General features: G+C 33.8%; 1 protein-coding gene and 1 non-coding gene across 2 annotated transcripts in view; one reads left to right on the top strand and one right to left on the bottom strand.

Annotated features, from left to right (window-relative positions):
• The window catches only part of STYX (serine/threonine/tyrosine interacting protein), a 40,279-nt gene that overhangs the window by 14,082 nt on the left and 10,235 nt on the right, over positions 1–15,962 (bottom strand). The window contains exons 2-9 of the mRNA XM_058566933.1: positions 15,383–15,415; positions 13,946–13,999; positions 8,853–8,950; positions 6,578–6,638; positions 6,097–6,133; positions 5,630–5,669; positions 5,488–5,538; positions 3,716–3,788 (exon numbers count right to left, since the gene is read on the bottom strand). Of these exons, the coding sequence (XP_058422916.1) occupies positions 3,716–3,788; positions 5,488–5,538; positions 5,630–5,669; positions 6,097–6,133; positions 6,578–6,638; positions 8,853–8,950; positions 13,946–13,999; positions 15,383–15,415 (447 nt within the window). The remainder of the gene's footprint in view (positions 1–3,715; positions 3,789–5,487; positions 5,539–5,629; positions 5,670–6,096; positions 6,134–6,577; positions 6,639–8,852; positions 8,951–13,945; positions 14,000–15,382; positions 15,416–15,962) is intronic.
• Positions 7,215–7,321, top strand: LOC131421352 (U6 spliceosomal RNA). The gene has a single exon (XR_009223825.1). It is a non-coding gene; the product is annotated as a U6 spliceosomal RNA (small nuclear RNA).

The raw sequence follows: 15,962 nt of genomic DNA, 5'->3' as shown, positions 1-15,962 counted from the left end.
TATAAGACATTACTGAAAGAAATCAATGATTATATAAAGAAATGGAAAGATATTCCATGTACATGGATTGGAAGAATATACACAGTTAAAATGTCCATATTACCTAAAGCAATCTAAAGATTCAATGCAATCCCAATCAGAATCCCAATGACATTCTTCATGGAAATTGAGCAAAGAATCCTAAAATTTATACGGAATAACAAAAAACCTCAAACAGCCAAAGCAGTCCTGAGAAAAAAGAACAAAGTTGGAGGCATCACAATCCCTGACTTCAAAATATACTAGAAAGCTACAGTAATCAAAACAGCATGGTACTGGCAGAAAAACACACACACAGATCAATGGAACAGAACTGAAAGCCCAGAAATAAACCACACATCTACGGGCAGATAATCATCCAGAAAGGACCCAAGAACATATAATGGAGAAAGGAAGATCTCTTCAATACATGATTTTGGGAACTCTGGACAGCCACATGCAAAAGAATGATAGCAGACCATTATCCTGCACCATACACAAAAATTAACTCAAAATGGATTAAAGACTTGAATGTAAGACCTGAAACCATAAATCTCCTAGAAGAAAATACAGGTAGTACATTCTTTGACATCAGTCTTAGTATCTTTTTGAACATCATTTCTACTCAGGCAAGGGAAACAAAAGAAAAAGCAAATGGGACTACACCAGACTAAAAAGCTTCTGCAAGGCAAAGGAAACCAGGAATGAAACAAAAAAACAATCTACCAACTGGGAGAAAATATCTGCAAATCATATACCCGACGAGGGGTTAATTTCCAAAATATATAAAGAACTCATGCAACTCAACAAGAAAAAGCAAACAACCCGATCAAAAAATGGGCAGAGAATATGAACAGACATTTTTCGAAAGAAGATATACAGATGGCCAACTGGCACATGAAAAGACATTCAACATCACTGATTACTAGAAAAATGCAAATCAAAACTACAATGAGATATCACCTCACACCCATTAGAATTGCTATTATTAAAAAGACAAGAAATAACAAGTGTTGACGAGGATTGTGGAGAAAAGGGAACCCTCATACACTGCTGGTGGCAATGCAAACTGGTGCAGCCAGTATGGAAAACAGTATGGAGATTTCTCAAAAAATTAAAAATAGAAATACCATATGATCCAGCTATCCCACTATTGGGTATTTACTGGTTGATTTCAAAGAAATTGAAATCAACAATTCAAAGAGATTTATGCACCCCCGTGTTCATTGCAGCATTAGTCACAACAGCCAAGAAATGGAAGCAACCCAAGTGCCCTTATACAGATGAATGGATAAACAAGATGTGGTATATATATACAATGGAATACTACTCAGCCATAACAAAAGAGAAAATCATCCCATTTGCAACACCATGGATGGACCTTGAGGGTATGATGTTAAGCAAAATAAGCCAGACAAAGAGAAATACTGCATGATTTCACTCATATGTGGAAGATAAAGAGAACAGATTAGTGGTTACCAGAGGGGAAGGGGCCTGGGGCTTGGGCAAAAGGGGTAAAGGGGCGCATATGTATGGTGATGGATAAAAATTAGACTACCGGTGGTGAGCACGATGCAGTCTATACAGAAATTGATAAATGATGGTGTACACCTGAAATTACACAATGTTATCAACCATTGTGATCTCAATAAAATAATTAAAAAAGAAAAAAGAGTAAGTATGAGTACTACCACGACTATCCCTTATTGTTCTGATACAATGAACATCCAATGAGAGAGAAGTAAGTAAAAAAAAATTAGAAAAGTGGTAAAATTATGATTTGAAGATGATGAACAGCTAAGAAAATCAACTAGAAATTTTTGTAGAATCAATACAAGTTTAAAAAGGTTGCCAACTGAAAACTTAATAAAAATAAGTAGGTTTCCTATACACAAATAACCAATTAGAAAATAATTTCATTCACAATGGGAGCAAAACAAAATACTTAGGAATAAATTTCATAAGAAATTCACATATTCTATACAAAGACAACTAAAACACTAAAGGACATAGAAGTTGACTTGAATAAATAGAACGTACTCTTAGAGAAGACTAAAAATTTAAAGGTGTCAATTCTTTCTGAACTCTGAACGTAGAGATAATTTTACTAAAAATAACTACAGGTTGGCACTAAAAATGACTAAGCTGACACCAAAAAACAAATGTAAAAACTTGCCAGGAGCATTCTAGAAAGAACATCAATGAGGGGATCTTGAACCATACCATAAATTATTTATATAATATTATAGTATTTAAAATTGTTTCATACAGGTAGAGCAATAAACAGATCAATGGAACAGAATACAAAGTTCAGAAATAGACCCAAGTACAAATCAGAATTTGGTACGTTTTATAAAAACGGCATTTCAAATCAGTTGCCTAAGATAAATTTCCTTAATATACACAGAGCTCTTACAAACCAATGAGAAAAAGACCAATAACCTAATAAAAAAATGGGCAAACCATAAGGAGCTGCCACTTTTACCAACATGATTTTGGCTACTGGTATTGTATTAGGGTATGTGGAAACAGGTACTCCTGTTTCTTGGTGGTGTAAGTTTACACTATTTCAGTCTTTTTAGAGGTTATCTGGCAACATCAAAATTCAAATGCTTTCCAACAATTCCACCTTGATCAATTACCTTACAGGAATATTCACATATGTAAACAAAGATGTACCTACCAAATTATTCTTTCCAATACTGTTTATAATCATGAAAGGCTAGAAAAAAATCTAAAGGTCCATGTATAAGAAACTGGTCATATAATACTGTGATACATATACGTACATACATATATATATGTATATATATAAATAGTATGCAGGTATAGCTATACATACTGTTTTAGAATGATCTTCAAGATTTACTATTAAGGAGACTTACTTTTCATTGTATTCTCCTTAGGCATTGCTGAATTTTAATTTTTTTAAACATGGGTATATACTACTTTTTCAAATACAAAAATCAGTTTAAAAAGAGAATGTTTTTACACAACAGAGTTAAAAGGCAAAGAAACTTATAAATTATAGTTTTGTATTCTGTAATATAATTACAAGGAAGAAATAAAATGAAACATTTTACATAAACAAGCTGAAGTCAGAGCTACTACTATTTCTCTTTTAAATGAATGAAGTAAAAACTAAAAGTAAATTAAAAATAAAAATGAAGTAAAATTTCAACTTTAGTAACTGAGGCGACCCATTTTGTAATGCTCTTGATGTGTCAATGTGAGATGTATTCTCGCATAACTGGACAGAATTACCTAGAACACATTCTTCAACCTATGATTTTCCTTCTTGTAAAATATTAAATAAACTAGTTTAATTAGATAATTAACAGGTTTATCTTACTATCTTTTTTTCAACAAAATTTGAAACATGGAAAAGATAAAGCATATAAAATAGAAAAAGCTGCTATATGTAGTATACTTAGAATCAAAACTCTTATGCTCTGTTTGTGTGATCAAAATAGAGAAAAAACTGAAGAAATTTCTAACATCAATTATTTTACCGTAGATTTAAACAATGTGCCTTTAACTCTTTTTTCTTGGCCATGGCAGCTTTTAAGAAAATACTTTTAAACAGAGATAGAAATTTGAATAAATCAAATTAGTCAGATTACGGCAATTTTTATATGGACATAAGACTTTAATTATCCTATTTTCTGACTGCCTTAAAGAAGAAGAGAGAAGTTACCTGAAGTTGATGGACAAATCCAGCATTAGGATTAATACAAAATCTTCTTTCTTGAACATAAGCAAATGCATCTCTGAAAACAGAAAAAGAAAACCAAGGCAATAGTGTTATTTCATGAATCTCAATTTTTCCAGAATTTATCTAAAATAGGAACTTATCTAAAAATTTACCTAAAATAGGAAATCATAATCATACAGCTTATATTACAGAGGGGTAGTGAGTTGTCATGGAAAAATCGACAGCATGGTCAGACTAAATCCCTCTGCTCACCAGCTCTCAACTTCTCTAAGCTTTTTCTCATCTGTAAATTGGGAATTATAATAATTCCTACCTTGGAGGGCTATTGTGAAGACGGGAAAAATTAAGTGTACAGCACCTTGTATGGCATCTGTCACACAGTACATGCTCAAAGTATTATCACTGGTGAAATGAGGGGAAGTATATCTACTGCTTTCTGTTGTTATGAGGCTTAAATGAGGTAAAAGTGCCTAGAATAGTACCCAGTAAATGAAAGTTATTTTCACTATTAATATTATTACTGACAAGACACTAAGTAATAAAGAGAATATATAAAACATAAAGTCTACCAAGCATTAATCTTTTTCAATTAAGTAAACAAGGCATTTGTATTCAAATAATATTCCTTTAAGAATTGATACTTTTAAGCAAACTTTTCCATTATAATTTAAACATAAAGGATACCAAACAAACTAAATAAGAACTGCAATGTCTACTATGTATCAGGCATGTGGATCTAATGGTAAACACAGCTCAAGTGTCGAGAGTAATGGGGAACATGGTGTAAGAATGGAGAGGTTTATTAGGGGTATGTCATGCAAAGTTTCATTGGTCATGTTAAGAACTATTAAAGATCAGAAACTTTTGAGATCTTTTTAGGGTATGGTGATATATGATTGCATTTATCTTTTGAAAAGATCATTCCAACGGTAGTATGGAGAATAGAACAGACTTGAGAAGGAAAAAATGCATGAGACCACTAAGAAGGCTACTACTGGAAGAGCCCAAGGGAGACATGATTGGAGCTTAGATAAGGGGGATTAAATGATGACGAAGAGAAAGATAAAAAAGACATACTCAAGGTATATTTTACAACATAAAACAGACAGGATTTGGTAATGCATCAGTTTGGGAATGAGGAGTGAAAGAGAAGGAGGTGTCAATGATTACAACAAGATTTCTAACTTGGACAATGAGATACACTAAGAAAGGAAACACTGGCTGGGTTTTTGTTTTGTTTTTGGGTGAGAAGCTCACGAGCCTCTCTCCCTCTCTTTTATCTATGCAGTATGCTTGGAAAAGATGATTCTTGATAATCACTGAATTGTAAATTGAAATAAAACAATTTCGAGGTAATTTTTCATCCAACTACTATTAAAGGAAAACAATAAATTTGCCTTTTAAACAAGGCAAGCAATAACACCTGTGTCTAAGAATTTTTAAACTCCAATTAATCAATTCCCTAGTAGTAAGTATGCAGTTTTCCATGGGTTATTCCAACTACAACTACCTCGGCTTCTTAAAATAACAAGAGTAGCTCCCCCAAACCACAAAATATTAGCGTAAGCAAATGTATACAAGGTAGAAAAGCTACAAAAGTTAAGAGACTAATCATGGGATGTAAGAGTCTGGCTAATCAAAAATGATTAAATGACTAAATCAGGAGAATATTAACTTCAAACTCCCAAATTGTCTCCATTAACTCATTTTAAGGAGAATTTAAACTGTGGCTAGGTTTCAGGGTACTTTCTTACCTGTACTTCACTCCAAATGTTTCCATAATGTATGCAATAACAAAGGCAGCACTGAAGAGGGGGAAAAAATTTTAGAAAATAACAGAAAATACAACTCATTAATTAAATTCTAGAGAAAGAAAGATTATCTCTTAATTCATACCTCCTAGAGATTCCTGCATTTCCATGGACAAGAACTTTTCCTGAAAAACAAGAAATAGTTATTCTGATAGAAAAACATCTGATTCAGCAGCTAAAATATATTGAAACTATGTATCGCCCTATAGTAAAATAAATCTTTTCTTAAACATTTTATATTTTACACATACAACTTGGATATTTATTAATTTTCAAATCTTTACAATTTATTTATACTGTGTAGAAAATACAACAGACTTATAGGTTAAAGAGATTTAAAGGTGACTCACAATTTGAAAATAGTTCTATAGGGATAGTTACGAAAGCCTATCCAAATGAAACAAGAAGTTGAGAAAAGGCAAATCTTAGAATAGCCTATTATATATAATTACAACTTCCATAGCCTGCATTTAAGATAAATATTAAGTAAAAAATTAACTATAACAATCTCCTAAAAATAAATATTAGCTAAGTAAAGGAAGTATTATTTACCTCCAGTTTGTAAGCTCCCATCAATAAATTCTTTAGTCTGAAGGCAAAAGACAATGTGTTATAATAAAACATGTAGATTAACATAAGCATAAAATACATATATACAGTGAAATAAAATATACTGAAAATAATTTTATGCTAATTTACAATAAAAATTACGTTAATTAAGGAATTTCCAAAATGCTACATATGCAACTATATAACAAGTTCAAAAAATTATAGGAGCTAAAATTTAATTTGAATTTAATAAATTCAAAGTATGATTTCTCAAATATTTGGAGATCATAAAAAGGTTTTAAAAATAATAAATTTCCTTTAAACTATAATCCCACAATTTTCAGTCATAGCAAAGTAAAAGCAGGATAGGGAATCATGGGGAATTATGAGGGAATTATGTTTCATTATCATTAAGTTTCAGAACCACAATTAAGAGGTCAAATCATAAATAAATTTTGAATGACATTAAAATATTGATACTTACCATAGGGAAAAAACGTATTATATTTTCAACTGGATTATCTGCAATATCCAACACCAAATATCTGAGAATAGAATATTTTGTGATAAGCACACTTTCAGATAAAACTCTCTTTATGTATAAGAAACTTGAAAATTCTTGGGAACCATGAAAAGAATTCGGAAAAACTTTCAAGGTAACATATTCCCAAGAACAGGGTCATAGATTTTATATTGTTTGAAGCCATGGCATTAAAGTCTTAAATAACATGTTAACATTTCTCTGATATTTTAGTATAATAACTCTATCTGGTTAAAATAGAAAAATCACAAGCAGGAAGAAACCTTTCTCTAGATCACAATGGACCTAGAAAATAAAGACAAAAAGTGCCTGTATTCCTTATTGTTATTCTTCTATTTCTACTAACTTCCCCAGGACCAGTAGATTCTTCTCTGAGTGGCCCTGTGACTCCCTCCTCATAACCCTACATAGGAAAATTCAGAGGAAGCCCCAAGTCTGACAGAGAAGGAGCTAATCAAAATAGAAACCATGAGTCAAACATTCATTGTTTGAACTAACTTTCAGTAGAGCAGAAAACAGCCAAGAGACCACCTGTCCTGGAATTTTACAGTTTGGAAAACATTTAAAATAAGGCATTATTGTGCTCGCTTCGGCAGCACATATACTAAAATTGGAACGATACAGAGAAGATTAGCATGGCCCCTGCGCAAGGATGACACGCAAATTCGTGAAGCGTTCCATATTTTTATGATGTAATCTATGCAGAAATAGAAGTACAATGATGTACACCTGAAATTTTTACAATGTTATAAACCAATGTTACTGCAATAAACAAAAAGTTTAAAAAAAAATAATAATAAAATAAGGCATTATTAATATGCCAGGCTTATTTAATTTTGTGAAAAACTTCCATTTCTAACCTATCCAAGACTACCTGTCTTTTAACACAACTATAGGTCAAGTTATGATATTAATTATTAAAGTCAATATTGCTTTAAGAATTACAGTGCAGGTCAGCCCCGTGGCTTAGCGGTTAAATGCACGCGCTCCGCTACTGGTAGCCCGGGTTCGGATCCCGGGCGCGCACCGACGCACTGCTTCTCCGGCCATGCTGAGGCCGAGTCCCACATACAGCAACTAGAAGGATGTGCAACTATGACATACAGCTATCTACTGGGGCTTTGGGGAGATAAAAAAAGGAGGAGGATTGGCAATAGATGCTAGCTCAGAGCCGGTCTTCCTCAGCAAAAAGAGGAGGATTGGTATGGATGTCAGCTCAGGGCTGATCTTCCTCACAAAAAAAAAAAAAAAAGAATTACAGTGCTTTAATGATTATTTAGGTGGTAACAACGTCAAATTCAGGGCTTATCACAGAGAAGTTGAAGCTCAGGATCCAAGGATAATCCAATGTAAGAACTGTAAGAATCCTGACAACAACCATACCCTAAAGTGGAATGTAAACCGAAACAACTCACTGGAGGGCAATCTGCAACATCTATTAAAATTTTAAATGCTCACATTCTTTGATCCAGCAATTCCACTTCTACAAATTTATCCTATTGATATATTCACATACGAATTAACAGGGATACTCACTATATTAGCAAAAATCTGCAACCAATCTAAATGTCCAAAAAGAGGAGATGCATTGAATAAATTTTAGTATAACTATACAATGGATTACTACGAACTTAAAAAGAATAATGCAGCTTTCTAAGTAATAATATGAAGCAATCTCCAAAAAATGTAACAATTTTTTTAAAAGCCAGTGTGGGGGCCGGCCCCGTGGCTTAGTGGTTAAGTGCACGGGCTCCGCTGCTGGCGGCCCGGGTTCGGATCCCGGGCGTGCACGGACGCGCTGCTTCTCCGGCCATGCCGAGGCCGCGTCCCACATACAGCAACTAGAAGGATGTGCAGCTATGACATACAACAATCTACTGGGGCTTTGGAGGGAAAAAATAAATAAATAAAATCTTTAAAAAAAAAAAAAGCCAGTGTGAAAAATACAACTTTATCTGTAGGAATATGCTTATAGATGTAATATAACTCTGGAAGAAGTAACAATGGACACCTCTAGGGAGGGGACACGAATAGGGAAACCTACTTTTCAGTATACATTCTTTTGAAACTTTAGAATTCTGCATTATGCGCAAGAATTACTTAAAATACCTTAAAAGAAATTTATTTTTTAAATGATGTACTATAAGATTCAACTTGAAATAAAAACATTACATGTTTGCTACCCTTAATTTCTATAAATCACAGCAATGATTCTTACCTAAATAACTGTTGAAAGTTTGGTTTAATAAAGTTTGCTTCAATATTTTGTCTTATGCATATTATATGGGTTATTCCATGTTTCTGTAGTATAGGTAGCTATTAAAAAAAAAGGGGGAAAGCAAGAGAGAGAAATAGTTTAAAATACAAAACACTATCTTACCGTAATACAGATGTTTGAAAATACACAGGACTCAACATTAGAATTAATATAGCCATATCTGAGCCTCAAGTACAGGAAATTAAAGCTAATTTTGTAATAATATACCTGAAGTGATCAGCACGATACTTCAATGATTCAAGATTAATACACTACATGTCCTCAAAAAACTAAGGATTATTTTACATCTATAATTTTAGAGCTTGATGGGATAAGATAATTTATTTGGGAAACATACTATATAGTGGTTAAAGGCATGGGCTTTGGAGTATGAGAGCCCAAGCTCTATATCCCAGCTCTGCTAATGACCTGAGCGCTACTGCCCAGTTTTCTCATGTGAAAATGGGGAAAACACTATCTAGTCACTGAGTGGTTGTGAGAATTATATAAAATAATACAATGAACCCCCCTAATCCACGGTTTCACTCTCTGGAGTTTCAGTTACCCACAGTCAACCATGGTCCAATATATTAAATGGAAAATTACAGAAATAAACAATTCACAAGTTTTAAATCAGGTGCCATTCTGAGTAGTGTGATGAAGTCTTAAGCCACCCTACTCCGTCCCACCCAGGACGTGAACCATCCCTTTGTCCAGCGTATCCAGCTGTATACACTACCACCTGTTAGTACTTAGCAGCCGTCTGGGTTATCAGATCAACTGTCATGGTATCACAGTGCCTGTGTTCAAATTACTCTTGTTTTACTTAATACAGGCATACCATGGAGCATCGTGGGTTGGGTTCCAGACCACCCAATAAAGAGAATATCACAATAAAGTGAGTCACATGAATTTTTTGGTTTTTCAGTGCATATAAAAGTCATGTTTACACTATACTGTAGTCCAGTAAGTGTGCAATAGCATTATGCCTAAAAAAACAACATATATACCTTAATTTAAAAATAGTTTATCGCTAAAAAATGCTAACCATCATCCAAGCCTTCAACAAGTCGTAATCTTTTTGCTGGTGGAGGGTCTTATAAAAAACACATTATGTTCAAAGTGCAATAAAATGAGGTACACCTGTTAATGGCCCTGAAGTGCGAGAGCAGTGATGCCAGCAATTTAGATCTGCCAAAGATAAGCCATAAAATGCTTCCTTGAAGAGAAAAGGTGCAAGTTCTCGACTTAATAAGGAAAGAAAAAAAATTGTATGCTGAGGTTGCTAAGATCTACAGTAACTTTTATTACAGTATATTGCTTATCATTGTTTTATTATTATTGTTAATCTCTTACTGTCTCTAATTTATAAATTAAACTTTATTATAGGTATGGACATATAGGAAAAAACATAGTATATATAGAGTTTGGTACTACCCATGGTTTCAGGCATCCACTGGGGGTCTTGGAACCTACACCTGGAGGATAAGGGGGGACTACTGTATATGTAAGGTGTTTGGCATAGTGCCTGGGACACATGGCAAGTGTTTAGTAAATGGTAGTTACATATATTGACTACAATCTTCATTCCTTAGAGGGGACTACTAAGACATAAACAATTGTTCAACATCACTGACCTAGTTAATAGCAGTACCAAAGCCCAAATCTCTAGACTACTCCCTGCCTCTCCCAGTACACTTTTTCTACTACAAACCAGAATTAATTTATACAATTCACGGAATCTAATTAACCTTTCATGGTTTAAAATTCCCTAAAGTTAAAACTGGCAACTCCAAATGATATCTTATTATATTTTGTGGTGCTTTTTTGGCTCTATATTTAAAGCAATTTAACATGACAACTCTAGAAATTATTAAATAAATTTTTATTTGCAAGTGATTATAGGTTTCAGTGAATTTACAGATAACATGTTATTTTAGTAGTTAGAATGTAAATTCCAGGGGGCCGGCCCTGTGCCATAGCAATTAAGTACACGCACTCCACTGCTGGCCGCCCCGGTTCGGATCCAGGGCCGACGCGCCGCATGTCAGGCCACGCTGTGGCAGTGTCCCATATAAAGTGGAGGATGACAGGCACCGATGTTAGCCCAGGGCCAGCCTTCCTCAGCAAAAAGAGGAGGATTGGCATGGATGTTAGCTCAGGGCTGATCTTCCTCACAGGGAAAAAACAAAAAAAGAATGCAGGGCCCAGCTGGGTGGCGCAAGCAGTTAAGAGCGCGCGCTCTGCTGTGGCGGCCCAGGGTTCGCCGGTTCGGATCCCGGGCGCGCACCAACGCACTGCTTGTCAAGCCATGCTGTGGCGGCGTCCTGTATAAAGCGGAGGAAGATGGGCAGAGATGTTAGGGGCCAGTCTTCCTCAGCAAAAAAAGAGGAGGATTGGCAGATGTTAGCACAGGGCTGACCCCCTCACAAAAAAAAAAAAGCAAATTCCATGAGAACAAGGATTTCATTTGTTCACTGATTCACATTAAGTATGTGTAACAGTGCCTGGAGCATGGTAGGTGTTCCATAAATGAATTAACAACTCACTCTGGCAGGAGGAAGCAGAATTAATAATCTCAAATTTATGATATTTTCAGCTCATAATCCTATATGTTTAATTCTCACTTTCTGCATTAAACAGTCCAGAACAGTAATACTAATAATTCATGAGAAAAGTCAAAGAATAATTTATATTTGTTATGGACTGAATGTTTGTCTCTTCCCCAAAGTTGGCCTTTGGGAGGTAATAAGATAGATTTAGATGAGGTCATGAGGGTGGAGCCCCCATGATGGAATTAGTGCCCTTATAAGAAGAAGAAGAGACATCAGAGCTTCCTCTCTCCACGACCTGAGGACACAGCAAGAAGGTAGCAGTCTGCAAGCCAGGAATAGGGCCCTTACCCAAATATAATCATGCTGGCAGCCTGATCTCAGACATCCCAGTCTCTAGAACTGTGAGAAATAAATGTCTGCTGTTGAAGCCATCTGGTCTATGGTATTTTATTTTAGCAGCCTGAGCTAAGAAAATATAGTTCTCAAAGTTTTAAATATTAAATGTTTCTGCAGCAATTTTTCCTATGTCTGGCATAGATTAGAGTTCAATTACCTTTGTATTTCCTGAGTACATCCTGAGTTAAGGGAAGGGAGGTAAGCATTTGGAAGGATTAATAATTAATCAATGTTCCATATTCACACTTATCAAACCTCCAAAATGAATTCAACATTCATTCCTTTGTTTACATTTGATCTATGATATATGAATAAGTTTTCCTACCTACTTTATTAAGGTGAGAAACTATTAGATACATAATCCAGGATAAAAATCTGTTTTAATAAGCTTTGAAGGTACCTTATACTATTACTAAGTAAAAATGAACCTTAATAAAATAGAACCCAAATATTAATTGCAAACACAATATTTTTAATTTTCAATATAAATCAAATTACAACCTTACCTCATACCTACAAACAGAAAAATTTTACAAAAAGAAATAGTTTATTAGTTATAAACAGCTTAAATCTGTCCCTTTTATTAAAAACATATTTGAAGGTAATAAAAGATAGGTTTAACTAAATGAGTCTTAGAAAAGGAGTTTATTCCCCAAAGTTTCTTTATCTCTATTATTATTATTTGTTGTTGTTTTTACATATTTTTTGGATGATGGTACAAAAAGAAATATGAGCTGTACTATGGTGACTCAGGGTGGGAAATAATCAAATTCTGCCATAGAGGCTTTTCCTCAGTGTAATAAGACCATGGGGAAATTGAGGGGCAAGAGGTTTTAAGGAGCTAGATCTATAAACAAATACTTATAATTTAATGTGACAAACAGTATAACAGGCATATTTATAAAGTGCAGTGGGAATACAAAAAGCAAATAATTCTAAAACCATTTTGAAAGCCAGCATTTTGTAAATACTACATTATTTGGGCAATAACTTGCTTAGGTTTGTCTTTACAAAGTAAGTCACAGTTAAGTCTATAGTTATCTACCCTATCCTTTCCTTGGAATTTTTTTTTTTTAACCAATACCTCATCTTTCCAACTAGCTATACGGCCGTCAAAATGACTAGGATTACTCTTAGGTAGGCCTCAAAAAGCCTTCCAGTTTCAAAAGGAATGACTCTAAAAAACTCCCAATCATGTAAAATTCATAAATATATTAAATTATATCATGAAAGTTTAAAATTATACAGTTTTTACAAAACCTACTATAGGTAGCTATCATAAAGAAGAATACCACCTTCTAAATAGGCAGGTACTGGGGAAAACATTTGTGATACAAAGTTTCATATTATAAATCAAAGAGAATTAGCAGCATTGTCATAATTCATAGGGCTGAATCCTCTAAGAAATGGCAACATTGCTATATATATTAAAATGAGATTTACCCTTTCAACTGTGTAACTGAAGAAATCCATTTCAGTTTGACTATAAAGGACATCTATCTATCTATCTATCTATCTATCTATCTATCTATCGTGCAATATAAAGGACATCTATCTATCTATCTATCTATCTATCTATCTATCTATCTATCGTGCAATACTTTATAACCTGGAGCATCCAGACCTCTCAAGTCTGGAAAACCAGAAATAGGATTTGAGTCACTTCAATGAAAACACACACATGTGCACACACATACTTTTACCCCTGATAAGGAAGGGTAAACTAAAATGTCAAATATCCTTATTTTGGGCTTTAATTGTATCTCATATTGTTCAGAAGGTATGATTAGCAATTACAGATGTTTAATGTTTTAGAAAGCAAATAGATTATTAAATAAAGGTCAATTATTTGGTAAATCTTTCAAACAGAGATTTCGTGAGAAAAATAAAATATAAAAACTCATCTGTGATTTGTGGTGAAACACTTGAGAATGACTCATGCAGTAAAATTTGCAAAGAGCTTAGGTACTCAAAAGTGACAATTACCATTAACACACAATATTTGTGGATCCTCCCTCAAATAAAACTCCTACTACTAAAGAAATTTACTCCAAAAAAGTTGGTTAATAAAATCTCTTGATGAACCTAACCTAAAGTTCATACCTTGCTTTTCATAGCAGAAGAATATGGGCCTAAAAACAATCCAGGTAAAATTTCCTAGAAAAAAAAAGTTGAGTTATTTACCATCAGCAATTTAAACCTATACAAAATATGTACCATATAAGTGAATCTGTGAGGTGTTTTCATAGTTGTAATAATTTGCTAATGAGCTTATTATTTAGGGAGCATTTCCTAGCCACATTCAGCAGAAATGCAGATGTGCTCTATATATCAAAAGAGACATTCAAACTTTAAATACAGTCCTGAAAAGTCAGATATTTGAACTTCCACAGTGCTTTTTATAAGCAGTTTGGGTAAAATTAGTACAATGTATTATGGTCTTTCAGATTAGTAAAACGTCTCTTATTTTACTTCTATTCTCTGCTATGGTCTAGAAACAGGCATAAAGAAAATCAACCCTTTGGAGTTACATGAAACCTTATTCAGCCAAATCAAAAGTAGCACAAGATACAACAAGATTAGAACTATTACCGACAGTTAATAGTAGAAGTAAAGTATTATTGCAAACGCAAAAAAAAAGACCAATACCAAATGTTGGCCTACTGAAAGAGTTTCAACAATATAGATAAATACCTTCCTAATGCTGAATTAAAATTTTTTCTATATGAATTCAATATAGAAAGCTTTCAGTCAGGGTACATCATACCCTAGATACTAACAGAGTGTAATTTGTGGTTCAACTGTATGGGACATTATAATTATTTGTGTATAGGTCTGATTTCTCCAAGCAGTTTCTTGTGGGCAGAAATTAAATTTCACTCATCTTTGCATTCCCCATAGCACCAAGAAAATGCCTCAAACGTATTCACATACTTTTAAAAAGTAAATTTTCACTAAGAGAAGTCAAGGGTTTCCCAGGACTGGGAGACACTGCTTGATCCTGAGGCTAGCAGAGTTGACTGCAAATGGTAAGAAATGCAAAGGAAAAACGAACTGCTATAAGGGTTAGCTATCACTTTAATTAATTCCATACTGAGAGTATTCAACTCAGTCTTCTGGAGGACTTCATTATGAGGGCTGATTGGAAATCAGACACAAAGATGAACAATTATTGAAAAGAGTGATTTTTCTTTATGGTCAACTCTCTTGAACTTATATACTAGACAAACACAAAATTCAAACTGCTTTCAAAACAAATACAAATATTGTACCTGTACCTAATTTTTCAGATGAGGAAAAGCAAAGCGACTCATTAAGTACATGTAGATATTACTATGTCCTTCTAATCCAAGGAAGAAAGGCAACAATTCATTTCCCATTTTTTAAGATCCATGATTAACCTTAAATATCTTATTATTTAAAATACTTAGTGATGAACCTACAGATCATGAGTCAACAGATCTCAAGTCCTTTGTGAAATTATTTAATAAGGATAATAATAATATGGGCTGGCTTGAATAAACAAAAAGGTTGTCATACCTGCATCTCTCGTCTCATAGGGTAGGTCCACTCCTTAGAAATGGAAGAAAAACACAAGAATAAAAGTAAATAACGTTATGAAAAATGTCACCCAATTAAAGGTTAAAGATGGGACATACAAGTATGTGAATTTTTAAAAAATAAATTATACTTTAAGAATATTCTATAAAAAAAGCAGATTCAAATGGCTTCACAAACACCTAAAAATTTAAGTGACAAGAAACAATGATTAACTGGACTTCCAAAATTATGATTATGTTACTTCATAAAATGGATGGAATAGCTCATTAATTATAAGACTAGATATTCCAGAAGTTTCTCCCAAAAACTGATCTTCTAAATCAGAGATGTCAAAAAGACTTTTTGTTGTTCACGCCAACTTTAATCAACTGGCAGCAGATAGCTAAAACACTGTGTGGAGAAAGACTCAGGAACACAAGAGTGCTGTGATCAATAAGCAATATTTGTAATGGATGAAAGAATGTTATGTGATAGGTATTTGCCATCCCTGATCTAAACTTTCAGATGCTTATCAAACAACCTTTTCCCTATTTTACTTGGGTGCAAGATTCTGTCTACT

Source organism: Diceros bicornis, chromosome 24 (genome assembly GCF_020826845.1).
Source record: "Diceros bicornis minor isolate mBicDic1 chromosome 24, mDicBic1.mat.cur, whole genome shotgun sequence".
NCBI classification, from domain to species: Eukaryota; Metazoa; Chordata; class Mammalia; order Perissodactyla; family Rhinocerotidae; genus Diceros; species Diceros bicornis.
This window is presented reverse-complemented; position numbering and strand designations above follow the sequence as displayed.